The 27,958-nt window shown below is 41.4% G+C and overlaps 1 protein-coding gene across 3 annotated transcripts; it reads left to right on the plus strand.

Moving 5' to 3' along the window:
* The first annotated feature begins 48 nt into the window (after positions 1-48).
* Positions 49-27,958, plus strand: GOSR1 (golgi SNAP receptor complex member 1). 3 transcript variants are annotated; one of them, XM_032707223.1, is made up of 9 exons: positions 49-137; positions 511-625; positions 2,223-2,310; positions 2,510-2,617; positions 3,047-3,138; positions 3,327-3,401; positions 17,970-17,999; positions 23,966-24,048; positions 25,301-27,958. In XM_032707223.1, the coding sequence occupies exons 1-9, from the start codon at positions 107-109 to the stop codon at positions 25,423-25,425; spliced, it is 747 nt and encodes a 248-aa protein (XP_032563114.1). In that variant the 5' UTR covers positions 49-106; the 3' UTR covers positions 25,426-27,958. The 3 variants fall into 3 exon arrangements, with proteins under 3 accessions (XP_032563114.1, XP_032563115.1, XP_032563116.1); XM_032707224.1 differs by having other exon boundaries at positions 511-619; XM_032707225.1 differs by lacking the exons at positions 23,966-24,048; positions 25,301-27,958 and adding an exon at positions 18,951-19,107.

Genomic DNA, 27,958 nt, shown 5'->3' on the forward strand with positions numbered 1-27,958 from the left:
CCCGGCCGCTGGGCGGCGCTGCGGTGGGAGGCCCGCCCGTGCCGGGGGCCGCTCTGTCCCACCCGTCTCGGCGGCGCTGGCCCGCAGCTGACGTTGGACAACAAAGATGGCGGCGGGGAGCAGCAACTACTGGGAAGGCGAGTGGGGCCGGGGGCGGCGGGACCGGGGCGGCCGCGCCCCATGGGGCTCCCCCGGGGTACGGCCCGGGCACGGCGCGGCGGGACCGCCGCCGGGGCCCCTCTGCTCGCCTCCGGGGGGCCGGCGGGCGCGGGCGGTGCCGGCACGTCAGCCATGAGGCGCCGGTGCCCGCGGAGCCCCGCGGCTGTGGGGCAGGGCTGAGGGTGCTCAGCCGTGACCCCCTTTGGGCGTGGGGCGCTCCCCCAGCCATGAGGGTCCCTCCTTCCCCTGTGGGTTCCCCTCCCCGGGGCTCCCGGGCGGTCTGTGGGACCGGGACCCCCCGAGGGGCGGGGGCCCCGGGCGGGTCCGTGACTGTCCCCTCGCCCCGCGCAGATCTCAGGAAACAGGCGAGGCAGCTGGAGAACGAGCTGGACCTGAAGCTGGTCTCCTTCAGCAAGCTCTGCACCAGCTACAGCAGCGGCCGAGACGGAAGGCGCGACAGGTATAGGTACTAAAGCCCGTTTCTTTATGTTTTAAACGCTGCCCCTGGTGCTGGGTTCGTTTGTATCGTTTGCAGAATGCTGGTCCCACCTGTGGCTCATTTCAGCACTTGCTGCTGGTGTTGGCCTTGGTGTGATTTCGGGGTGTGAGTCAGGAAGGGCTGTGGGTGACATATGTCCCTGGGGAGAGCTGAGTTTAAAGTTCAATCTGTGTGGGGTCACTGGGAACTGCTGATAGAAGTTTTTAATGCTCATTACATCATCTTGTTTCCCAGTTTCTATTGTATTGAACCAGCAGGAGGTTTTTAGGACCTTATCATTAGGGAAATTTAGCCTTACACCTCCCAGGTGTGCTATTCGTAATCCCAATTTTAAGGGAACTGGAGCACTGAGCAGCTGGTGCAAGGCTGGCAGGGAACAAGCCCTCTCTCCACAGGGGTGGCTGTTTCTTCCTGGCTTTCTCCTAAGCTGAGTGATAATCACAGAACCAAGGAATGGTTTGGGCTGGAAGGTACCTTAAAGGTTATCTCGTTCCAACCTCCTGCCATGGGCAGGGACAGTGTTAATGGGAATGATGAGAGCTGTACATATATTTTTATATGTATGTATATATATATATATGAACCAGATAAGTAGGTACTTGTGCATGTGCATGAGTAGCTTCTGTTTGCTTTAGGCAGACTCAAGTTTGACTGAAGAATTACTTTGATAAAACTCTTTCAGTCTTTCTATATTGAGGGCCAAAGGTGAGCTCTTCCCTGCAGTTCCACAGCAGGAATTACGAACTTCTCTGTCTGAGTGCAGCCTTTAAAAATGCCATTCTTTGCTTATTAACTGTATCAGTGATTACTGTAGGGCTGTGTGTATTGATTTTTTTTTTTAATTTGATGAATTAATCCATTTTGAACCTTTCCTTGAATTTCTGGTTGTGGAAGCCTGAGAGCACCAGATCCCTGAGTTTCACTTTTGTTTCTGGCTCTGTGCTGATACTTGAAGTGTAATCTGATTGTTTTCATTATTTTTGTTGTCCAATGCAAAACTTCTCTTACTAAGGTTAAGGCAGATTACCAAAGCCACGAGTTGTCTCTGAGGGTTCTTAGTTGTCACACTTTTACAGGCAGGTCTTCAATGTAAGTTTTCCTTGTGGTTTTAGTTTATCTTAAAAAGCAAATAGGGAAGGTGTGTGAAACTGTAATTGTGTGTGTTGTTCTGTAGAGCACTGATTGCTTAATAAGTCAGTGGGTTGTCCTAACACCACGTTATTAAGGTGTGATTATGTTGCTGTAACAGTGCAGTGCTCCCTTCTGCCAGTAAATAAATAAATCAAATTTAAAAGTTGGGGAGAGAAGGACATTGGTACCAGACAAAGGTGTGTCAGGCATGTCTTCCAAGGAGAGGTTGCATTTCCCCCAGGTGATGCTGTGTCATCCATTCAGATAAGAATTAAAGGCATGTGTGATAAGAAAATGTAGTTTTCCTGAGCTTAATTCACCTCTAGGAAACCTGGGTAGTGGAACTTTCCAACCCCTGTCCCCAGTGTTTCCTTATTTCTTGCATTCGTGGAACAATGTGCTTTTCAGTAACTGCTCCTCCCCTTTTCCCTAGCTCTGACACAACTCCTCTCTTAAATGGATCAAGCCAGGACAGAATGTTTGAGACCATGGCCGTGGAGATTGAACAACTTCTGGGAAAGGTAACTGGAGTTACTGTGGCTTTACTGGGGCGTTTAGGAAATGTCACGTTCCGGATTTGTGTGAGGGACGTTTGGAAATGTAAGTGTGGGTGTTGGACAAGGTGTGCCTGTCCAGCCAGCTCCTTCAGCTTGTGCATTGTATTTTTCATACAAGAACGAGCCATTTCATGTTTTTTTGGGGTTGTTTTCCCTCCTGTAGCTCACTGGGATAAATGACAAAATGGCAGAGTACACCAACAGTGCGGGCGTGCCGTCCCTGAACGCGGCGCTGATGCACACGCTGCAGCGCCACAGAGACATCCTGCAGGTAACAGAACGGGCCTCCCCCCTGCCTTTGGGTTGGTTCTTAAAAATAATTTAATCCTTTAATTGTAATAGTTTGAAATAATTATTATCAGTGCTGATATCACGGCACCATCACCAGTAAGGAGAAATTCCAACACAAACCAGTTCATCAGAGAGGCGAGGATATGTGACACTGGGACAAAGAATTACAGTGGATTTCCCTGCATGACCTTGTCTGTAGCTATCAAATTTAGCAACTACTGTAAGAGCAGTGAGTTTTAAAAATACTTTGCATTAGCTTCTGGCCATTTTTGCTGTTCATTTCATAAGCTGGTCTTGCACTTTGTATTGGAGAACATTTGGCAGTTGAAAAGGTGGTCGGATCTCCCGTGGGTATGTTGTGTTGTTAAACCTCAGGATCCTAATTTTGGAATAACTTGTTTTATTACAGGATTATACACACGAATTCCACAAAACCAAAGCGAACTTCTTGGCAATAAGAGAAAGGGAGAATCTGTTGGGGTCGGTACGGAAAGATATCGAGTAAGTTGTGTTGTTGGTTACAGCAGTGGAATGGGACTGTCCTCGGAGGGAGAAGGTGGAAACCCTCCTTCTGGAGGAGAATACTTGGCATAGCTCACTTGTCCGTGCTCTGAGTAAAGCAAAAGAAGTTACTTGAATTCACAATTTTTATTCAGGTTCTGACAAGGTTCTGTTTTGTTGGGTTTTAGGTCATATAAAAGCGGGTCTGGCGTGAACAACAGAAGAACAGAACTGTTCCTGAAGGAGCACGAACACCTTCGAAAGTAGGTGTTGTTTCCTGTTTACTTATGTTGGAGGTGCCTGACTTTCCTGGGGGATGAAACATTGTGAATTTCAAGTGTATGTGAAAGCTGTGTCCATTGGGACAATAGCATGTGCACAAGGAATGCCTTGTACTGTGTATTCTGTGACAGTGCTGCTGCTTTTGCAGCTGGATGAACATTTGTGGGTCATGCTGAGTGTGAAGTGTGGTAGGTAATAATCAGGGTATTTGTCAGTGATTTTGGCTTTAGGATCTTGTCAGTGACTTCTGTGTTGTCTTCAGTGGGCTTTCACAAATCACTTGTGACTCAGACCTCCTCCTCCTAAGGGAGTAGATGCCTTTACACGCTGACTAGGATAAGGGTTAAGAAACAAACTCCCATGATTTGGCTGGTTTTGGTCTTTGTTTCTTTGTCAGAGTCAGACAGAGAAGAACATTTTTGCCTTTTGTCTCTACTGAACATGTAGAAAAGGTGACGGAGGAGACTAATTCCAAAGTTACCTGTGCACTTAAATATTGCAAATTTGGTCCACTTTATTCACCCAGATAACAAGCAAAATAGAAAGCACTTTATTCCTGTTGCAGAGAGGGCATTAGGTTGTGAGCAGCTGCTTTGAGCGTCCTCTGTGCAGCAAAAGCAGCAGAGCCAAGAGCAGAGCACTGCAGGGTTTGTGTTCTTTGGAGAGTCCAGAGGTAGCTCTGATTTTCCTGCCTCTCTCCTTGCCTGTAGTGGTGCTAAACCTCAGTCTCACACGAGGGGGCAGGCTTGCATTTAGAAAAAACCAAAATAAATAAAAAAATTACCTGTGGCTTTCTCAAATGTGCTTTCCTATAGATAACTTAAACTTGTAGCCAGAACTGCACAAAAAACTTTTACAGGGAATTTAAACAATTTTTTCTCCATTGTGGCTTAACACCACTTCATTGTCAGTTTAATATTTTTAAGACTTAGAAATTAATTGATTTAAAGCTTGAATTTTGAGTTCTGATAGGTTGAATTTATTACTAAACATGCTTGGTGATGAAATAGAAAGTCTCCAGGAAAAAAACCCCAATATTAATATTCCAGAGGTGAATCTTACCTGAAATGTTGTACTTTGAAGAATCAGTCTCAGTTAATCTGAGTAAACCTGATTCCACCCAGATGCTGTGTTTGGGATTTTTTGTTTTGCTTTGTTGTTTTTATTGGAGAGGTGGTAAATACTTTCAGACATTTGGCATTTTGTTAAAGAAGGCCACAAATTAAATATTTCTGGAATTGTAAAATACAACTTCTGAGAAACTGACTTTGCTCTGAGTGCACTATTTTGGAAAGTTTGCAACAATTAAGAGAGGAAAACATAAACCATTTTGTAAATGTTATCTGGCAGATGTCTTCAGCATTTGAGCCTAACATTTGTTGAGGCATTGATTATTTTGATAATAATCTCCAGTATGTTTTTACAATTAAAATCCATGAAAAATAGAGTGAAATAAGGCAGTTTAGAAACAGTTAAACCATCTTCTGGGTGATTATTTGAAAATATCAAGACTTTAAAAAAAAGTCTCTACCATGACACTGAGAAAAAGAAAGCAAGAAATAAGTGTGAGTTGGGGGTCTTCAGGAAACAGGGCCAAAACTAATCGTGGAATACCACTGCAAGGTGGAGATAACTGGAAGGACTGTGAAGAAATCCAGTGCAGAAGCAGAATACAACATTGGCAAGAAATCAAAGCTTGCAGGATGTTCAAAACTTTTGAACTGAGAATCAGTAAGCTCAGAAAGAGATACTGGCAGAGGAAAATTGTTAGAGAGCTTCAACATATTTGTCTTCAAAGAAAACAGTTAATGAGCTATTCGTGCCAAAAAGCTGTAAAAGCGAGGAAAAGGTCCCAAGAAATCACCAGGAGCTGGCAGATTACACCAGACATGCTCCTAGGATAAACTGACAGGCTTTGTGTGAGTCATGATGCCGAATATTTGCAGTGCAGTAAACCCTGGTGCCAGACTAATTGACAGAACTACACGGGGAATATATTTACGTTGTCACAAAGACACAACAGGAAAAATCCAAACGTGTTTTTAAGGGAAGTTAAACCAATGAAAAGAGCGTGAGAAATGGACGTGGCAGCACAAACTTTACGAGTGTGTTATTACATGCTGCAGAGGAATGTACTAATGCCCCAGGAATGATATATTCCTATCAGATATTGGAGTGTTCACCTAGTCTTGGCCCTGCTTAATTTATGCCGTTAAGTACCTTGACCTGTTACATATTTATCCCATTATCTGATGATGGAGGATGCTGAGCTGTTGCCCCAGTGCAGAGTTCTGGCCCTTTTCTTTATGCACAACCGTGTGAGACAGGATAAATGGCCACTGGAATTTTCTCTTGGCTCTGTTTTCCCTGAGTGCTCTTAAAGAGCTGCTGGCAGCCCTGGGCGGGATTGTTCGTGGGGAGGAAGAGGAGGAGAACCAGGAAGCCTTTTTTCTGGGATGGACTTTGGACAGAAGCTGGATCTCTGCTTTTTACCCGAATCTGCCTTTTTTTATTTTTGTGTCACATTTTGAACATCATCTCTTCTGGAAGGGAACTGAAGGAGAATCTGTGTGTTAATGTTGTATGTGTAGGTGAACCTTAAAAAGGAAGGGAAGTTAAAAATCCGCGAGTGAAAAACGTTGATGAATAAAAGGACCCGACGTACATTAAGCACCAAGAGAATGACAGCAGCTGAAGCTCTGTGCAAACCCTGGCTGTGCCTGCCTTTCCATTAAGCTGTGAGGATCCTGGATCCATTTGGAGTCCCTTTCCCAGGGTGGGGCTGGCTGCTGTGTCAGTGCTGCTGGCACGGTGTGTGGAGCACTTCCACATTGGGATCACGGTGCTGCCGGGGCACAAAGGGCTCTGTGCTGCTGCATCCCACTTCTGGGAGGGTTAGAGAGCACATATAGTGTTCTTCTCTCTTTGAAAGCTTCACTGCTGCCTCAGTTCACTTTAGAAATCATCTGATTGTGAGTTTTATTGGGAAAGGAGGTTCGTCCAGAAATTCTGTTGCCTGTGGACAGGTCACTCCGTTTCCTACTTAAGTTCTATACAGGTAATTCAAGGAGAGCTTTACCTGCCTCTGGAGAGACAAACAATAATGCCTACATTTTTTAATAAAAACTTTAGCCCCCCCCCCCTTAATTAAAATAAGGCTGGCAGATCTTGTTGAATATTGATGCCCTCTTAATGTTTTTACTTAATACCTCAGACTTTTTGCCATGTCAGATGCTTGAAGAAATACTTCTTGGGTCTGTGCCATTCCCTGAAGGTGTTTAATCTTTTCTGTTTGTGTGCTTTTGGCCAGGGATGCAAACAAGTCATCCTTTTTCTTGTGATGCTGTTTTCCATCTAAAGGAAGCAATTTTGATGAATAGATGTAGCTTAGCATTTTAAAATCTGCTCTGAAATGTGCTGCCTCAGAGGAAAGAATTCTGTCAACTTAGTGTCTGCCCTGAGAAATTCTGCAGTTATTGATGAGTTATAGTCTAAGTCAGCGAAGAGGGGCCTGATGTGCTTGATTAAATTTGCAATATTGTGTGTGTATGCAAGTGAAAATTTCCCTCGTGTTGGTGCTTGGGTTGTTCTGTGAGTGGTGTCAGGTGATGCTGCTGAATTTGTGTTAAAATCAGTGCAGGCTTCCAAAGTTTGGATAGAAACTACAGATTGTATTACCTGTGATGAATTCCTTGTAAAACTAGATGGATACAGACCACTTAGTAGTCACCAGCATTTGCTGTGGTAGATTTATTCTGTCATTATAGGGCCACTCTGTGACTGTTGCTTTATTTCTCAGCTCCAGCGCTCAGAAATTTGTCATTTATCCCTTTCCAAAAGAAGTGGCTGGTGGGGAAGCAGGTGCAGGTATCATTAGCTGTGTTTTTAGTTGTTGTCAGGTGACTGCATGGTTCTGGTGGGTGTTGCTATGCAGCTTATGAATCTATCCAGTAAAAAAAAAAAAATTCATCTTAGCTGGAAAACCATGTGTGAATGATGCAGGTAGATGGGATGAACCTGTGTTCAGGCAGCCCTGTCTGTCTTAAAATGTTTAGCACTGGGACAGAGAAGGCCACAGGAGGTGGGTAAGAAACTTTGAAGGAGGAGAGCAAACAAATCAGAGGGACGTGTTCTACATGTGAAAGGGGAAAGAGGAATAAGGGAAGTGAGCAAAGGAACTGATGGGAATCTGCAGCAGTTGCGTAATGGTGTATTAATAATACATACCTGGGATGATTAGGGGAAATTAGTGTTTGTGCAGCTCTTCACGTGTGTGGAGTACTCTGGAGTACTAAATATTTTTGTTACTTTGATTATGGCATTTCATTTTTCAATAGCAGGGCTATTTGAAATTTCCTGTTGTTGTTTGGGCAGAAATGGGCACATTCAGTAGAGAATAATCACCAGGAAACTGCTCCCAAACTTTGTCCGTGATACAGGCCAGGTCCTAGTGGAGGGAGTGACTGACTGACAGTTTTTCCTCTAAATATTGCCTTTGCTTACCAATTTTCACTTGAGCACTGATTTGCACAGAGAAATCAGCTTAATGAGATGCAGAGACACAGGGTTTTTGATTACAGGTGCGTTGACCTTTTGGGAAGAAGCTGCCAGTTTTCTACCTTAATTTAATTTCCTTTTCTTTTGTTATCTCTGCTCTCTGCTCTGCACATCCTGATTTCCACTCACTGTGCTGTTGCTGCTCAGGTTCCTGTGGATTTGAGTGGGACCTTCAGGACTGGATTGAAACCAGAGAAATGCTGTTACCTCCCTTCCATCCCCTCCCTCACCTCCACTTGGAGGGGAGGACACACAGATGCCTGAGCAGTAACTGCTCCAGCTGACACACAGTTCACCACTGCATCTCCTTCGATTTCTCTTGGACAGAGAGACACTGTAGGAGAAACAGCTAATTCACCAATTCCTTTTTCATTCCCAAGGTGGTTGGGGAAGCAGCAGGGAGGGAGGAGTGTGATGAGTCTCTCCCCTGTGGGTGCCTGCTGGCTGCCTGCTCTGCAGCCTCAGAACTGCTGAGCTCCACTTTAGTCAGGCCCAGTAAGGGTTTTTTTAATTGCCAAACCTGCCTCTTAATTAAACTTATTTTTTTGTTTGTGTCAGAGCAGAATGTGGTGGTTTTGTGGTTCCATTCTCTCAATTTTAATGTAGATTTAACTGAAACAGCCCTTGGTAATGAATAATCTTGTTTGCTGTGTAGCAGTTATGAAAAAAACCAAACAGCTCTGCCCTGGCAGGACAGACATGCTCCCCATGGCTGTGGTTTGGAGGGTTTGCCAAGAGGCACCAGATCTGGTGCAGTTTGGCTGCAGACCTGCTGTGCAGGGGGAGTGGAAGGTGCTGCAGCACTTTGTCCATTGAACTGGAAGACAGAGTGCAAGGAGGGATTGAGGAATCTGGGTTAAAACGTTTCTCTGCTGGCCATTAATTGCAGGAGCTCTGGCAAGAGTCTGTCCCTGTTTTCCCAAAAGCCATTGACTTGTTTTCTTCATTTCTGGAATAGGGCAGTTTGAGAAATTACTGCATTAAAAGTGCCTGCCAGTGCCAGCCAGGATGGCTGTGGCAATTCCCTTCCTGACTTACCACTGAATATCCACCACACAGACTTTTGGGGCAGGGCTCTGTGCTCTGTCTGAGCAGCAGCACAAATGAAATGGTTTTCAAAGAAGGGATTTGGGCACAGGAGGATTTTTAGTGTTGCAAAGGCTTACTTAGAGATGCACAATGACTTGTACTGTAATCCTGTTTCAAAATACGATTCTATTCTCTCTCTCTGCTCTGTCTCCCATTGCTGCAGAGTTTTCTTGATTGCATCAGTGATTCCTTCCTTTAGCCTTATCTCTGTCTGGATTGAATGGGTTTTATCTCCAAGCCTCTGTCTCCTGAAGATCCATGGCAGAGGGACATGAGGCCACTCTGTAAGTGGCTGGATCAGCTTCCCCTGTAACAGCCCCAGACTAATGTGACACTTGAGCAGATCAACTGCAGCACCAGACTGAGCATAACTTGCTGTATTTTTATTTTAGTAGTAAATACTGCTCAGAGAGGGAGACAGTTCATGTCTTCTGGAAAAGGAGAAACTTCACTGTTTATTACGTGTAATAATTACTGTGTGAGCAAGTTAATGAAGTAGTTTAATGAGAATTTGGGGAGGTTCAAAGCTTGCAGGCAATGAAGGAAGTTGCTCTTCTGGGTATTATTATTATTTATAAATAACTTAATAAAAGAACATGAAAATCAGCCAAGCACTTCAGGATTTAAGAGGTTTTTTGTTTAAAAATAGCCTGAGCTTCATTAGAGTAAAATCTACTGCTGCTTTTCATCTTCCTGGGCTGTATTTAGGACTGAAAAAACCAAACCTACCTAAGCAAAAGATTGAATTTGTTTCATAGCATTTATTTGCATACTTTCCTTGTAGTTGGGTTGGTTTAAAAAGTTCTGTAATCAATAATTTCCCTGACAGCGGTGGCTATTGAGACTTTTTATAACTTCAGTATGTCTAAAACAAATGATTTTTAAAGAAAGGGGAGGAGGGGAGGGGAACATCAAATGAAAAAACCAACAAACTCATCACACACAGAGCACAAAACGTAATTTGGGGATTTCCTTTGTAACTTCCAGAACAAAATTAAATTATGCAGGTGACAAAGGATGCAGCCACACATTGAGCATTGAGAACTTCAAACTCATTGCTGCTTTTTATCTGTGTGACATGTTTGTGCCTGAACTTCCATGTTCCCCTGGGAAAGAGGCGACAGAAACTCCCTTAGGTCTTTATGACTGACTGAAGAAACTAAAGGGCAAAACCCTCAGAGTGAAAAATTACCTGAATACATCATGGGGAAGAAAGTGTTTGGGACTAAAACTAGGCTCTGCTTCTCCATTCTGGGCTTCACCTTCGAAACAGCACTTTGTTCTTAATTTGGGGAGAGGGAAGGATATAAACCCATACTTCAAACTTCAGAGCTCTGTTTGCTTCTGAAGTTTGTTGCTCCTTTCAGAAATAAACAAGTCGGTGATGCACGTTTTATTTGTTTTTAGCTTTCCTTTCAACACGGTTTCTTAACTAGGACAGCTTCTCTCCCCCCCCCCCCAAAGTCTGGTATTGAAATTAGGGCTTTGACAGAGCTGAAATCATTCCTACATGGGTTGGTTCTGAAAAGTAGTTGCAGCTTTTGAACAGAATCAACAGTAGTGAAGTTTTATAGAGTTTCTTTTGTGCAATATGAGAATCACTTATTATTCTAATGCAGCATATCATTTTACTTTTTTTTTATTATTGTGGCTGTTCATTATTCTTTAGGGCCACAACTGCTTGCTCATTATTTGCTATTAGATCCTCCAGTAGAAACAAGCTGTTGAACTCAATTTGATGTGTATGGATACGTTAAATAGCGACTATTTCCATTTTCTCAAATACAGAGTGTACCTCTGGAAAGTTACCACATTGCTGCATAAATGTCATTCTTGAGTTTATTTAATTTCAGCCTCTACTAATGCATCAGAATTAGGTTCTCCTCATTCTTGGCTGAATGGTTGCTATGCAGATATCTTAGTGTCCTATCAAATCCACGATGGTAAGCAGAACTAGATCCAAATTCCCCATAAAGCATCTCTATTTTATCCTGATAGTACAGTTTTGTTTAGAACTTTTCAAGGACCTTGGTTTTGTTGTGAATTGAAAGATGCAGAGTGCCTTCCTCTCCTTTGAGAGGCTTGTTTATACTGAGTATTAGTTGCAGTTCTGGAAGAATGCATCTTGTACAGTCTCAGATAAAAAGACAGGCCTAAGAACAGGGGGAAATTGGGTCAGAAGAAAAATGTTGAGATCTTTCCCCGTTGAATTGCATCCTTAATTTGGCTTGCAGATGTTTTAAAAGCAGCGTGCACTTCAAAATTTTGAACCACAAGCATTTGTTATGTTGCAGAGTTGACTATGCAGCTTTAAGAATCGTTTTCTGAAGCTTAATAAACATATAGGTAGATAGTTGTAAATTAGGTACCTCAGCCAAGTCCTGGCTGAAAGCCACAGAGCTTTCTGCATCTACCAGCAAACCCTCAAAACCACAGCAGGTGAAAAGGCAGTTAGGAAGCTGAATACACGTCTGTCAGTGTGTATTTTAGGGTTTCATACCACATTACAGTTGGGTTGTCATCCTAGGGATAACTCTCACTTCATTTCTGTGTTAGCTTCACTGGAAATTAAAAAGGTATTAATTATGAAGTTGTTTGTATGATGGGGCTCTTCTGGAAAGGAGTTTCCCCTGCTGTTCTCTTGGTTACTTAGGAGTGTGTGAACGGTAGACCAGTTTTTTAGCTTTGCCAAACTTTAGTCAGAAAACACTGATCTGGAAAAGTGATACAATCTATTTTGTTACAGCACAGATTACCAACAGCTTGTGTTTGTTATAAGTTGAGCATCTCTCTTGTCTGTGTGTGCCCAACAAATCAGTAATGACAGGTTATGCTGCTCGAGCTTGTTTTTTGTCAGGTCAGTGTTGCATATTGAAGGCTGTGTTGCTTGGTTTTGAGGGCTTTTCCCTTTAGTTAAAGGTTTCATTTAAATTATATGTTTTAAACCAGAGGAAATAATGAAAAACAGCACTTCCACTGACTGCTGGTTGTGTGTGCAGATGTAAAATTTGAGGAAATGCCGATAGAGTCCATTAGTAAGTTACTGGAATTGTTCTGACAGTTGTGGTTGCTGATAATGACTTACAGTAAGACCTGCCCTTCTCAGTTCATTTCACTTCATTCCTATGGGTAATATGGAGCAATTATAGGGGAGGGGCAATCTCTCCAGGAACTTTCCCAGCCGTGAATGGAGAGCCTCATGGAGAACTTGTAATGTGGCTGGTGGTGCCATCCTGGCACTGGGGTTGTGCAGCAGCTTCATTTACACAACAGGAGCTGTTTTCAAGTTTTTGACTGTGCCTTTTGGGTAGACTGTGCACTTGCAGGTTATTGAGAAGGCTCTTAAATTCCTCCTAGATTTGCTTTAAAGGAAGTGGCATTGCTGCTGCTCCCCCTCCTGGGGCTCTCAGGCATCAGGCACTCTCCCCAGTCCTCTGTGCCAAAGAGCTTTCTTGGCTGTCTCCTCTTCTAGAGAAACATTTCTTTCACTCTGTTGATAATTCCCACACAAATCCACGGAGTTCAGTGGAGGTGCAGACTGTACCCTTTGGAAATCCAGGAGGAACAGGCTGTACACTTTAGAAATCCAGGAGAAACAACCTGTTTGTGTTCTCAGACCTGTAAAGGTGGATCTGTGTGTTCAGCGATCTCCCTGCAAAGGGAGGGGATCCCTTGGTATTTGTTTGCATCCCTTAAGCTGTTCTTTAAACTGAGTTAGAACAACTAATGTTTTCATTGTTTTCTCATAGATATTTTTACAGATGTTAGACAGCTGCAAAGAAAGTACTTATGATAGTGTATCTTAATCCCAAATTGTTGAAATTTATAAGCTTTTGAGACACGGACTGAGGGATGTAGCTAGAAGTCCAATTTTTAGTGAATTCTGAGTCACAGGATTGCAGTTGGAGGGAGCAGGTTTCACCATGTTATTTTCCTGGAAATCCTTTGGCAGATCCTTCCCTTCTGTGTATTTTATTTCCTCCTGCACAAGGTACATGTGAACCATCTGGAAAGAAACTTGTCACCAGATAACGTTGGTTTACTCTTGCCTGGAGCAGTGGATTATATTCCAGTGCCTTTCATTCTAGATTTAACAAACTGCTTGCATTGATTAAAAGCAATGTGGTACTGTGCTTCTTTCTTTCCCACTTTTACACCTATTCCCCATTCTTATTGGAAGTGATTACTGAGTGTTGGACTCCCCAGTACAGTGATTTGCAGAAATAAGCTTACTTAGGTGTTTAGAGCTTGCAGGGGTGATGTTGTCAATAACATTGTTCCTTCGGAGCAAATTTATAAATTGACTTAATGCTCACGTTTGTGCTGTGTTTTCGGTTTGATTCCTTTCCAAATTAGAAAAGCAGCTCCAGTGGAATTCTCTCGTTCACGTTAAATTAAATCAAGTTTGAGATGAGTCTTATAAAATCTGGAATATCTTATTTGTTATCCCAGGGGGGAAAAAAGTGTTCTTCATTACCTTCTTCTAATTAAGTTTTTTAAGAGCTTAATGATCTGAATTTTTATATGATAAGGAACGCTGACGGCAAGCAGAAAAAATGAGTTGGAGGTGGGTTTTTGTGTGTGTGTGCACAGGGTTTCTTTCATTATTATTCTTCTGTTATTGTGATTGTGATGGTGGAAATAACTGCCTGTATGTGTCAGATTTGCTTCATCACAGCCTGTATTATGTGTATTAGAGAATCAAGTATGTCTTGCAGGATTTGCATTCCTGGAAGCTCCACGTTGCCTGGTGATCCAGGACTGTGAAAATATGAAAGATTTATTGCAGGCAGTTTGAGAGAGCAGAGACTGGTGATTGATCTTGCAGTTAGAGAAAGAACAAAGTAAAATTATTATTTCTGTAGTTACTCTTTATGAAAGGAGGAAAATAGTTATCAAGTGCTATATTAGTTTATTCTACAGGGTTTTCCCTATTCCTTTTAAATTATTCTATGTGATAATATTGCCCTTAATTTCATCTGAAGGGTTTAAAGTGCGTTGTGAAATGAGTTATTTGCAGATGAGTCTTGCTGCTGTATCTTGTTCCTCTGACAAGTGCTTTCTTTGGGTATCCAGCTGGTAAGTCAGCAGCAAAATCTATGGATATGGGAGAAACCAGTCCTCATCTAAGTATTCATCTATATTAATGAATTTTATTTAACTTTTGTCTGTTTATTATATTTAACTGACGTAGATGTTTGCTTTAAAAAAAACCCAAGAACATAAAAAACTTCCTCTAATTGTAAAAACCTGATGTGGTGGGCAGGATTCTTTTCCATCCTGGGGGCACATTTCACTTAATTTCTCCTTGGGCTTCTTTTACCTGTCTGCATATTTAAATGACAAACTGTGCAATCTTTCACAGGCAGCAGTTGCACAGAGGCCTGATTATTTCATGTGCGTGGCTGCTGCTGCTGCTCTTGGGTTTGTGCCATTCATTACAGGAGCTGATTGCCTCAGCATCTTCCAGAGTTTCTTTCCTGTAGTATTTTTAAATGGCTCTGTCAAAGTGCCATCTGTCTGGACAGGCAGAAATGCAGAGCTTATTGAAACAGATGGCAAGTCAGATTAATAGTACCCAGAACCATTGTTTGCTTGCTTAGATGTTCAGGAGGGGATGGCCACTGGATTTGATGTCTTTGCTTGGACAACAGAAGAACAAAGTCAGGAGGTTTTAATTTTATTTTTTTTTTCCTTAGAACCTCTTTTTGTAGTGTTTTGAATGAGTAAGTTAAGCAAAATTACTTCTTTCAGTGGTATTTTCTTCATTCTGACAAACAGTTGGAATGAACATTTGTAATTGTGAGAACAGTTTCTGTTTGTGTAAAACAGTTTATTAATAGCTGGAGAGCTGCCAACTTCCCTTGGGTCCCTGTGCTCTGTTGTACTTCGTGTTCCTGATCTTCCTTAAATCTGACTTATTTTTATGGTTATGAGCTGTAAAATGATGAAACAGCTGCTTCTGTTTGGGTATCACTGTAAGTGAACTTTACAGTCTGTGTTTGCCGAGGAGACTTAAAGACTTTAAGGGATGCTGTGTGAGTGCACGTTGGAAAAGCCTCTGACATCTCCCTGAACTGATTCGCAGGAAGAACTAAACTTAACAGAACTCTGATGGTAAAAATCCACACATCAGAATCCCTAAAATGTTCCTGCTCACACTGACAACCTTTACCAAAATGTCAGTGAATGTCATTGCCATTTTCAGCAGAGTTTGTTCACCTGCTGGAGGCCTGCAAGGAGAGGTGTGTTTGGAGATCCCCTCAAGAGCTGGTACTTCTCAGGGTGGGAAGAACACTGGGAACTGTGTCTAGGAAATGTGTGTGCTTCCCAGCTATTTATTTAAGACTCTAAAAATTAATTTAGTCTGCCCTTACCTACATGTCAGTCATTGTGAAGAAAATTCATGTGCATCTCATCCTTTCAAATAGTTGGGGTGATGTCCAGTAAGTTGAGAAACATCAATCTTGTGGCTTCAGATGCCTGTTAAATGCCTTGTGTTGGCATTTGCATCTGATGTCTGGGTTTATACATTTTTATTAACTTCTGTCATCATTTTGCAGGTAGTTATATTTCCAGGACTTAATTTTATATGTCTATAAAGGTACACACACACACATATAAAAATAATGCAGTGTAATTTAATCTGAAGCTTTTAAATAACTCTTTATGTCTCTGATTAAGCAATAAAACTGCCCAACTGCAGCTTTCTCCAACATAAAAAGCAATGAGTGTCTCTGCTGCAAACTGGCAATCCTAATTTTTGTGCTCTAAAAACCTTGGAGAACATCCTAATTCGCTTGAGGTCTGTAAAACTGTTCAACTTCCCTGTCATCTTCAGTTCATCAGCATGAAAGTTCTCTAATTTCATCAGTTAAATGGTCAAAGAACTGGTAATGGTTTTTCTAAGGCAGGTTTTTTTGATAGGGCTGTTCTAGCAATGTTTTGTTCCACGGATTTTTTTTTTAATTGTAACTTATTTCCAGCAAAGCTTCAGATACCTTTTCATTGGTAATAAATAAATAAATAAAAAAAAATCAGAGCTTTTTTAAAATGACGAATTCTTGTGCTCTGCTCTTGCTTTTCAGGCTGTTTCCTGATGGTTTTGCAGTTTATTCTTATTATGCACTGCCCACTTAACACACTTGTCTGTTAGAGACTATCTATGAAAGGCACGTTCTCAGCTGAATTGTGTATCTTGGAGGCTCAGCGATTACAGAAATCTTTAATGCATTACTTTTGTGTTCTCCTTGCCTTGGGGACATCAGGAGATGCTGTGAGACTGCTCACATCCTTCTGTGTACACAGCTATGGTGTTTTACTTCTCTGTGCCAGTGTAATAAACACCACACAGTGAATAAAAGTGGCTTTTATTTGGTCAACCCAATGTGCTCGCAGCTGATGTGAAAATCTTTGGATCTGTGGCTCTGTTTGGGGAGCAGAAAGGTGTGTTCTGTTCTTTGCTGCCCTCTCAACTTAAAATTGGGCAAAATTATTTTTAGTGCTCTGTTCTGTCCCCGTGTTTCAAGCCACGGGTGCACTGAAATAGCAGCCTTCGTGTTTTCACTCCTCCCCACAGACAAACAGGGACTCTGGTTGTGTCTCCCCACCCCCTGGGGCAGTTTTCCACCCCGTCCAGCTGGAGCTGGAGGGGGATCCCCAGAATTCCTGGGGGTAGAAGGAAAGCTCCAAATCTCTGGCTGAGTCAGAGGCAGGACTGTGCTGTGCCTGTTGGTACCTTCCCTTCTGAGGTGGAAAACACTTGGAATGAGGAGGGTGGGAGAGGAAGGCAGTCATGCTCTTGGAGTATTTTTTAGTTTGAAAACAGTAAATTCTGCTTTAATACTGGAAGAACTATCCAGTACAACATTGAACTGCTTTATGTCAGGTTGGTTTCCTTCTCAAGCTGCAAACTCTCTTTTTTTTTTTTTTCAGTTATTCTCCAAGAATTTGTATAAATCTGTGGGGTAAACAGAGCAGTTGTGGGGAAGAATCATTGTTTACACACTATGGGAAACAGGGATGCAGCCACCTCTTCTGTGTCAGGGTTGCATTGGAGATATTGTTTGCTCTGACAAGAGATGTGTGTCTCTGGCATTCCACAACTGGCTGCAAAACAGTGATTAAAACCCTGCCTATAAGTTGAGTACAGAAAAAAGAGAAACAGCTCTAGTCTTGTGAGGATCTTGTTTGTCATCTTTGTCGTGCACGTCCGCTCTGTAAATGAAATGTTCCCTCTGGGACTGTGTTTTGAGCTGCCCTTTTCCCAGTGATGCTGCACAGAAACTCGATGGGAAACAAGGGCAGGGCACGGGTTATCAAGGTCTTTCTCTTACCCATGGTGTGTGTTCTGCTTCCCATGAGCATCACTCAGTTCTCATCAGACTGGTGGTGCTGTAGGAAGAATTTGCCTCGTTAACCAGCATAAACCAGTGTTTGTTGAACCACCCCTGAAACGGGGTTCTGAGATGGTATTACCTGGATCCAAGTCTCAGCTTCTATCATTAATTACATTTTTTGAAGGGTTGGAAATGAATGGCCAGGATTAAAAAGCAATAACATTAGGTACTGCTTTCTCTAATACTCCTTTCCAAGCAGCCTCCCATCAATCATGGTGCCCATTCCCTTTTCCCTGTCTCCTCAGTGCTTTACGTGTTCTCCTGGGCACCTGCTCTTGCACACACTTAGGAAATGCTGCTCCAGAGAACAGTAGGAGCATCTCCTCCAAAGGCTATATATAACCCAAATCTATGTAGTAGCAAAATGTGACAACATCCAAAAATAAAACGTTTTAAGGGCAAATTTATTAAGGTTTGTATGATGACGATCATTGATTAGTAATCTAAAATGGTATTTAGTGCTTGTTGCTTTTTTTAACCTCACTTTTTTTGTTTGGCTTTCAGCTCAGATCGACTGATAGAAGAAACAATAAGGTAGGAATTAACTTAAAAATTTTCATTATTTTCTGTACAATCAATTGAATTGTGTCTAAATATATCAGTCACTGTATTTATACAGTAACTATTTATAACTCCTCAGCAGTATTACAATGAATTGGTGGAGGGTTTGGGTTGGGTTTTTTATATTTGATATTGACTTAATGGTGTGGCTTAAATATTTTATCGATCCTAGTTTAGAAAATCTATGTTTCTGTGCAAAGGTGAATAACCTTTGGAGCAGAGTGGGTCTCAGGTTGGGCTGTTGAGGGCTATTCCAGTAGTGAAGATGCTTCTTCTCACAGTGACACTCATCTACAACCTGATTTTCTGTAATCCTTCCATGTATCCAGCACCTTAGTGTGCAGCTGAGACAGGTAATGTGGCTTTTACCACAAGTGCTTGAGAGGTTATTGCTGTTACATAGTTATTTATCTTTTGGGTTTTTCAAATGGTTCCAATATTTGAGTGATAGCTTCCCTGAACTGAAATAGGAAGTTTAGAACTGGAACATCATAAATTATCTGTGCCCTTCCCAATCTTCATTGAACTCTGCAATTTTGCAAACCAATAATTCAGACTGTAATAATAATGTCAACTTAATGGTTTTAAATTTTAGATTACTGCTTTAAAACCAAAACAAAAAAGGGAAGAAAAAAAAGCAAGATATGCTTTCAGATAATGCATGTACTGGCATAAGTGATCAAAAAGAGTAATTAGAGGTGCAGCAAGGCTCTGTGTCCATTAGGGGCTGACTGGCTTAAGTACACACAGTGGGCTCAGGATAATTAACGTGGTGGAAGAATGTGTTAAACCACATTAGTGTGCAGTGGTGAACCAGAAGTGGTCAGTACAATTATGTCTGAAAATGTGGATACAATCCCACCACAGCCTCATAAAGATGTTTGTCAAACAGCACAGCTGTATTTGTTTTACTTTGTGTTCTAGTCTTTTCCTCATTAAAAACTTCTCCTTGCTTGTGTCCCTGCTATTCCATCTCGAAAATGCACAAAGTTTGTTGGATTTCTTATTTGCTGCTGTCACCCTTGCATCATTTGTTATCTGCAGTAAATGAACTTCTTGCTCTAGTTGTTGCCAAAAATATTCCACTTTTTTCTTTTGGTACAAAAAGAGCCTGTTTAGCAACTCCACTGAGCAGGAAATGTAGTTCCATTTATATCATCTTAATTCAATTCCACCCCTGCTGAAAACAGGGTGAGTTTTTTTCTTTTACTCTTTTTCTTGTGCCCCCCCTGTAATTGGAAGTGTTAGGGTATGACATTAATTGGGGGCAAATCCTGCTGGTTTTAAGTGAATTTACCAGATGGAAGTTTACCCAACTGCTTTGTCTGTTGTAACCCAAATAAAAGAGGGAATTGTACAGGAGAAGCTGTTTGAGTGCAGATTCCTTGAGTAAGTGAGATGTAATTAGCTAATTCTGGCTACTCATACTGCTCTGTCTTCAAGGTTTACATCTACTGCAGCTCATTACTTAGTTTTTAATTGAGCAAGTCAAGAAATCACATTTATTTCTTCAGGGGTTGTTATTAAGCAGCGATTCTAAACACTGGAAAGCATATTTTGGTGCATGCAGAAGCTTTTGTTGACAAGCCACAGCCACTAATTGTGACCCCCTTGCTCTGATTTTCTGTGGAGAAGAGAACTGAGGAGCCTTTTTCGTCCTCTGGGTGGTTCCTCCACGGAGCAAACGTCCTTGCAAGGGAATAAATGGGCACCTGAGCTGAAATGGTGCAGCACCTAAAGCAATGAGCAGGGCTGTCGCTCCAGATGTGTTGTCATTACTAAACTTTTAATCAATTTTTTAAATGAATTACGTGGCCTGGGTTCTTACTGCAACATATTTTCCTCCCAGAAGCGAGTGGGATGTGATACTTTGTACTGCAGTTCTTTTGGAACAGCGTTCACTTCTCTTGGCCAGATTTAAATATAAGCATAGATTTTGCTTAATATGTTTGGTGTTCTCAGGTTTTCATTTTCAAACATTATCACTTCTCCAAAATAGCAAACGATTTATTTCTTGTTTTCTAACAACTTGTATTTTTATGTTGGCTCAGTTGGAATTTTTATGGGTTTGCATGTACAGTTTTGACAAGTTCTTAGGGTTTTATTGTAATATTGTTTCTGAGGCCTCATTCACTGATTTGTCAGTGTTTGTATATTAACAGATTGGACTGAAACCAGACCAAAACCATAGATTTAATTTTTAAAAAGTCTTTTCCTCATGTATTGGTAGTATTTCTTTAGGTTATAATTAGGATTTAATAAAAGAAAAAAATTCACTTGCATTGAATTTTCGGAATGGAGAGGCTTGAACCTTTTTTCTTCTCTCTCTTGAGTCTTCTCTCTTTTCAGGAGCACCTTGTCAGAGTGTCCAGGCAAAATCACTTGCATTTTGCCCTTTTGTTTTCATCTCAGGCTTCATCAAAAGGCACAATAGTCTTTAAACTAATTTGAAAGATTGTGTGTGTGATGCACGCACACATGTGCAAATTTAAAGACATGAATATATATATATATAGCTCTATTCAAAGAATAAGTGATGCAATCAGAATTTTTACCAATTTAAAGCTCGAGCTTGCATTTCTATGCACAGTCACAGAGTCCATTCCCTTAATCATAGACCTTGTCATGAATTTCAATAAGCAAGTATGATTCATGGCATACCAAATGAAGCAGAAGTTTCAGTAATATATGAATTATTTGATTTTTAATAACATGGCTCCTTCCCCTAGAGCTTTTGTTTTAGTTTTTCACTGGTGTAGATGTGACTGATGTGTCTCCACGGGTGAAGGAAGCAAGGAGCTGATTTTTGTGGTACGTTTGCCTCGGTGACACACGGGATGGATGTGGCTGTGTGGGGTGAAACACTGACAGCTCCAACATTTCTCTAAGTCAAAACACTTCTCTTCCAAGTGAGGCAGCATTAAAAGTGCATCTCTCCATGTTAGACTTCTCCAACTGGGATAATGGCTGGAGGTGTTTATTACTCTGTGTTTTTATGCCAGTGAAAAGAGCAAACTATGTACAAATACCAGTTATTTTACTTCTGGAGAGAAATGTGGTTGCTCACATACCCACAGCACTGCTGAACAATCGAGGGCAAACCTGAAATGGGAGTGAAATTTTGAGGAAATATGGCTGCAAGCACAGGAATTTGAGATCTTGCTGCTGATCTGGGGAAGAGATAGGTGGGTGTTTTATGGCTGTGGCTTTGGGGTTACCTACAGGAGGTTTCTCCAGTAGTGCAGCAGCCTCAAATGTTGTATTTGAGCCGTGCTTTAATATCAAATATGGAGAGCAGCACAGATACCATCTGGTTTTAGGAACTTGGTTTACACCCAGCTCTAGTGGTTCCAGCCAGTGCAGCTCTGAGAACAGTTCATGCTGGTTTCCAAGTGAAATGTTAAATCAGGGTCATCTCGATTCCGGGAAGAAACGTTTAATCTTTTATCGTAAATGTCGCGTGCGAGTTACAAAACACCCCAAGAAGGTCGTGGTGATCTGGGGAGATCCCGGTGCTGAGAGACCAAGTGGGGCCAGTATTGAGAATGGGAAGAACAGGATGAATTTTTTAAAACATGCATTTGTCAGTGAAGCAATGGCTTCAGCAGCAAGTCAGTGAACATATGTTAGGGATGGGAATGAAACCAAAACTCTCTGATGAAGGATATGAGGGAGCTGCAGTGCTTGAGACTGTACAAGACCAATTGCTGGACTAGTCTCTGTGTTTGCTGGTTCTTAAATTTAATAATCTCCTTCACAAATCCAGAGGTAAACCAGCTCATGTTTTGAGTAATCAAATTACACATGAACAGCAGTGCTTTTTACTTGAATTTTGGCTTGTTAATAGTAGCTAGAATCCAGTTAAACCCTTGTTCATGGATATCAAAATTACATTTCATTACTAGACCGTGTCATAATAAAAATGGTAATTACTCCAATTTTTTTTTTCTTCAGAACTCTTCAGTAAGACCCAACCCTTTGAGCTAAATACTTCAAAATTTTGGATGAAAGGAATGAAAATGGTTTCAGTCTTGTAATATATAAACTTAAGCCATTCCATCCTGTCTTCTTCTGTGAGATGAACAGTCTCACTCCTCAGATGTTAAAGCAGGAACCTTGTGTTCCATGATAATCTATAACAATTATTTCCGAAGGCATTTTGGAGGTGGCTCAGGATCACTTTATATACAATCATCTTGTATTTTCACTTCTGTAAATGAATGGATGTCTCAATGAGTCATTGGATGCATCTTATAAAAATAGGGGGCTCAATCCAGGAGTGCTTTGAGAGACACTGTATTAAAACCTCATCTGGGCAAGCATCAAGTCAGTGTGGGGGTGGGAGTTAAGAAGCTGTAGGTTACTGAACAAACTTTCCTGGGTGCACATGGGGAATTTTCTTTTTTCCATCCTGATTCCTAGTAATTCCAAATTCCCTGTGTGCTGTGTAGTGGTTTTGTGAGTTTGTTGCTTTTTACATTAGAGAACTAAAATACCTGTAATTAAAAACCTGTGTATCTCTATTGGGTAAAAGCAGCATTTTGCATTTTCCTGCCTGTTCTCTGAAATTACAACTTTAATTCCCTTTTCTTGTATTTATATCTGTTGAGTTATGTTGTTCCACTTTACTTTTATTCTTCCAGAACCTTTCCCCTCCATATTTAAGGCTCACAAACTTGTCCAAGAACTTGTTTTAATCATTGTTATTACTGTAGATAAACTCAACAGCAGTAGAGGTGACTTTTCTGAGTTATGATCCAGCCTTGTTGTATTTATGTCCTACTTTGTGTGGTTTTGAAACACATGCCAGCAAGGAGAGCAGTATTTGCCATATTTTTCCTCCTTAATCACTGTATCCAGAGCATAAACTTGTCAGCTGAGCACTTCCTTCTAATCTTCATTTAATATCTTATTTTTAAGAGCACAGCTGCTTTTTTCTGGCTTCTCAAATGTGTTAAATTTGAAATGGAAAATTCTGTGTTCATGTTCCACCTGTGTTGTGTTCTTGTATTTGGATAAAATATGTACAGCTAGGGCATGTATTGGTAAAGAAACAGAGAATGGAAACTTATATACCCATGGAGAATATTTGTAATTGGGACCAAATCTCAGAAATGGGACCAAATCTGTGCTGTGGTGGAAGCATCATTTGCTATGACCTCACATCAGCTCCCTCAGCTCCACCTTATGGAAAACAGTCAGGCTGGGAAGAGACAATGCAGGAGAATCCAAGCTTTGCCCACTCACCTGCAAACAAGGAACAGCATCAATCTTGAGACAAAGCAAGTACATCCCAACACTTCATTGTGTTTGAACATGTTCAAAGACCTGGTGACTGCATGTCCCAGCTTGGTTGTCCAGAAACCTTTGGAGGGAGGCTCCATGAGCTGTGTTGGCTCTCAGTCTGCTCTTGCTTTTCCTCAAGCAGCACATTCGCTTTGCAAATTGATTTTTAGTTGTGAGGCAGCTCTTATTTGCTTAATACTTGTGTGGCCATCGTATCCTGATGGCACACAAATCTCATGTGCTCTCTAGAGTGAAGGTGAGTATGGGGCTTCTGGGGTGAAACAAACTTCTAAATTTAAAACTTAAGCCAGAAGAGTTAATATTCTTAAGAATATTTTAAGAATATTGCTTAAGAGTTAAGCAATATTCTTATATTGCTTATAAGGTTGTACCAGTTTTCATTGGGGCTGGAGGAGATCTGCCAAACCTGCCTGTTTCAAGAAATCTCAGTGTTTTCCTTTGTTAATGGCTTATATAAAAGAGAAATCATTTAAGTGTAAAAGATCGAGATTAATGGAAAAATTGTGCTTTCATTCATGTTGCTTCACCTCATTCATTGTCCTCCAAAGAAGCGTTGCCTGCTTGCTCTCCTCTTGTTTGAGCTGTGGATTATTCTTAGCACCAACAACTTGATCCTCTTTTTCTTTCTCCAGCATTGCCATGGCAACTAAAGAAAATATGACTTCGCAGAGGGGGATGTTGAAGTCAATACAAAGCAAGATGAATACCTTGGCTAGTATCCTTTCCTAAAAATTTGTGCTGCCAGTGCAGAAGAGTTATGGTACAATTTTTCACTCTGTCACCTGGGGATCAGGGATGTCAGTGGCTGTGTAACCTGTCCTGCCATGAGTGGCAAACAGGCCCATTTTTCACCAGTCTCATTTGATAACCCACCTGGAGCTTCTTAATGGGGAATGTGGTGAATAAGTTGGTTTTGCTCAGATTTGGGCACTGCAGAACGGAGCTTAATTTTCAGGTAGAGATCTGCAACAGCATTTTATGGCCTTCCCTACTGCATTTTTCTGCAGAAGTGTAATTTCATTTCAGTTCTTGTTTTTTGCTTTCAGAAAAGCTGAAGCCTGGTGTGCATCACTGCTTGCTGTGGTTCACAGCCAAGAGTATCCAGGACCTGAGATTTCTCTTGTCTGTCACAGTCCTTCAGATATGAAAATTTTGTGGTGTTGGTTTCTCTTCATATTCTGTGCCATGGCTAAAGAATGTACCAGGTTGTCAAGTCATGCATGTTTGTTGTTTTCCCACTTATTCCTTCCTTTCTGTCATAAGGGCATCGTTTGATCAGACTCATCACGTCCTGGAGAGATGAATCTTGGTAACCCATAAATTTCATTACAGTTGTTAGCAATTGACAAGAACACCAGAAAGAGTTAAATAAGTTTTGACCTTAAAAGATTCTTGCTTCTAAAGACATGAAGCTCTGAAGCTGATTGTCTTGTTCTCAACTGTATTTTGTACATTAAAAAATAGATTTACATCCTCGTGGTTTTACAGTAGGAATTCTTCCTTATGTATGCTGTACTTGCACAGTGTGTGGCCATGAAAAGTGCAGGATTTTCTCAGTCAAATGCCTTTGGTTGTTCCCTTCACCAGTAGCAGAATTCCATTAAAGAAATTCCACAGATGTTTTATGTAACTGCCCCATTTTTTTTTCATTCTCATTTAAACACAATTATTAAAAGTAACTAAACCTCACGTATTGGAGATTAAATACATTAAACACTGGTGATTTAGGTGATCAGGTGATGAATTCTGTGTAAATGTGAACTCTGAGCTGCTCCCTTTTCTCTGCTGCTCTGTAATCAGTGAATACAGTTGTAATCCTGCTCACTATCCATCAGGTTTTACTGCTCCTGCTTTCTCCAGCTTGGGAGTAGTTCTGCATTTCTTGCACGTTTCCAGATCCAGGTTTTTAAGGCTTGTTAGTGAATTTGCTGTTTGCTGGGTATGACCTTGACTCAGACTCCTCCCAGACCGGTTTCCAGCAGTGAACAGCCTGATTCAAAGGATCAACCTTCGGAAACGACGAGATTCCCTCATTTTGGGCAGCGTTATTGGTGTCTGTACCATCCTACTGCTCTTATATGCTTTCCATTGATGGATGTTTCCCCCCCTGGACTCTGCTAAAACTTATCACCACCTTCCCTCCTCCCAGTCAAGGAAAAGTGAGTGGGGGAAGCGACAGACTTCCACAGCCTGCTCTCCGTGGCTGGGACTGTCAGCATGATGTCTAGAGCTTATGATGGTAGACTGTGACACTGGGTTTGGGCTGAAGCTGCAGTGTTTCTCCTTCCCTGCCACACACATCTTTGGTTAAATTTGGTGGGATTTGTTTGTCTTTAGTTCCCTTTCTCCCTGCAAGGTAAGTAAGTACAGGACGCTCACCAGAACTGGTAGAACAGTTTCAGTGCTCAGCGGTGCTGAGGAGAACCGGTGCTGGCTGGTGAGTGGAAAAGGATTGCTGTTAAATTTGCCTTGGGTGGAAACAGCAGGAAGCCTGTTTCCCTGAAATCCAATCCCAGTACTGAACACTATCACCCTGAGAGAAGAATATTGCAGCTTTAAGCCGTCAGGTTGCTTTACTACTAAATACGTGCTCTGTAATTCTTTATAACTCCCGGTTGAGATTCTGGTTATTTCTGCATAATCTGTGCTGTGAGAACTGTGCTTCACACAAATTCCTCAAAGTTAAAAAAGAAGGGTTGTTACATTCTTTTTTTTTTTTTTTCTTTTTGCACAGAATATGAATAAAGTACCCTCTGAGGGGAGATCATAAGGTTTCTTGTGGCTTTAAAGGGACTGACAAGTCCCCCTTTGTGAAAAGGGAGCACAGTGTCCAAGCAGCTGTTTACCCTGGTGTTCAGTCATCTGAAAAGTGACCAAACATGAGTTCACCTGAAGGGATCTTTTGGGTGTAAACACTTTGATTTTGGCTGGTGTCATAAAGGTCTTTATAAAGACACGATGCAAAGTCTATATTGTAATTTAGGTAAAGTTGTTCTGATAGCGCTGATATTTTTACACTGTAAGAAGGATATAATCTGAACTGTCAATTGGAAATGAAAATTATGATGGTTATACCTGAGGCAAACATATCTTTGTGCAAAGGGTTTGGACATAGCTCCTCCTAGTAAAGAGTTGAATGTATGAACAGTGAAACAAGTATTACTTACCGTTACCTGGGGGGGAAAACACTTTTTTTTGGTCCAGACATGCAAAAAGATTCCTGCTGTGTTCGTGTCCCTAAAGAAAGCTGACATCAGGAGTGGCTTTGATGTTGCAGATTCCCCAGTTAACGGATTTTTCTGCTCTTTCAACAGCACTTTTCCATCTCTCATATCATAACCCAATGAATTCAAGCCAAGGCACTGAAATATCTTTCTAAGGACTTGATTAACTCTTTTCACAGTCCACTGGCAGTGCTCCTAACAGATTCCATGTTTGCCACAAACGTCACACAGTGTCTGGGTTCTCCTCTGGAATAGAGTCCAGCGGGACAGATGCAATTTTTTACTGCATTTTATAGTGTCAGTGAGTACCTGTTGGGGGGAGTAGAGACTTGTACCTGTGTAGTGTGTAAAACCACACTGTTACACCCAGAATGTTTGTCTGGATTTGGAGGCTTCTTTGCAGACTAATAACTCCGTGCTAAAAAGTCAACAAAGGCTTCTAATCAGTCATCCCATCGTTGGGATTAGGAAGCATTTGGAATTAATACATGTAAAACTGTGGGGCTTGTATTTTAAATAAAGGGTGATTATTTGGTTGATTTGGGAATGTTCCTGCTTGGAGCTGAAGTGTTTATTAAAGGGGTTTATGAAAGAGCTCGATGGATAAAGGAGGTTTATTACTGGATCTGCGTGTTGGGAGATCAAATCTTTTCTCCCTGATGCCTTTTCTTTGATTCCTCCTCCACCCCAAGGGACCCTGATCAGCACTTGTGCATCTGTTTAGGATTTGTAGGATTTGGTTGCTGTACAGTTGGCAATATAAGATCTGCAGTACCGTAAATAAGTTCATTTATTTAATCTTATAACAAGTCTTTTTACTGGACTTAACTGATTATTTGGTGCATATATTTAATCTTATTGTGTGAAAAAGCTGCTATGGGAAATATGTAGATTATAATAAATATGTAAACATAATTGATTTTTCATGTTATGAAACTGTTATGGAGGAACTGATATATTTTAGTATAAAATAATGGAAATGTGCTGAATTATCTCTGATAAAGCTTTACTGGAAATGGTTTCGGTGTTGGCAGCCCCTCCATGGTTTTTATTTGTGTTGGTTCTGAGTCAGTTTTGTGTTGAAAAGACTTTTAATTACCCTTGGAGTTTTCCCTTCATCATCATGTTGTAGTCCCCTGGCAGTGTGAGCGGGTGTTGTGCTGTGCTCCCTGGAGTGTGTGTTTGCATCTGGCCGAGGCAAAGACTTGCTAATTCAGGAGGATCAGCCTAATAACTCATCTCTAATATCCTGGACCTGTGGTCGGAGCAATGGGCTGGAAAATGAAAACAGTGGATTGTAGTATTTAATCTCAAATCCCAAAATATAGGTTTGTGTGTCTCCTGTTGCTAAATATGTCCTCCAAGTTTTTTTCATTCTGTGTGGTTCCTCTTGCTCTAAGG

Source organism: Chiroxiphia lanceolata, chromosome 20 (assembly GCF_009829145.1).
Source record: "Chiroxiphia lanceolata isolate bChiLan1 chromosome 20, bChiLan1.pri, whole genome shotgun sequence".
Lineage (NCBI taxonomy): Eukaryota > Metazoa > Chordata > Aves > Passeriformes > Pipridae > Chiroxiphia > Chiroxiphia lanceolata.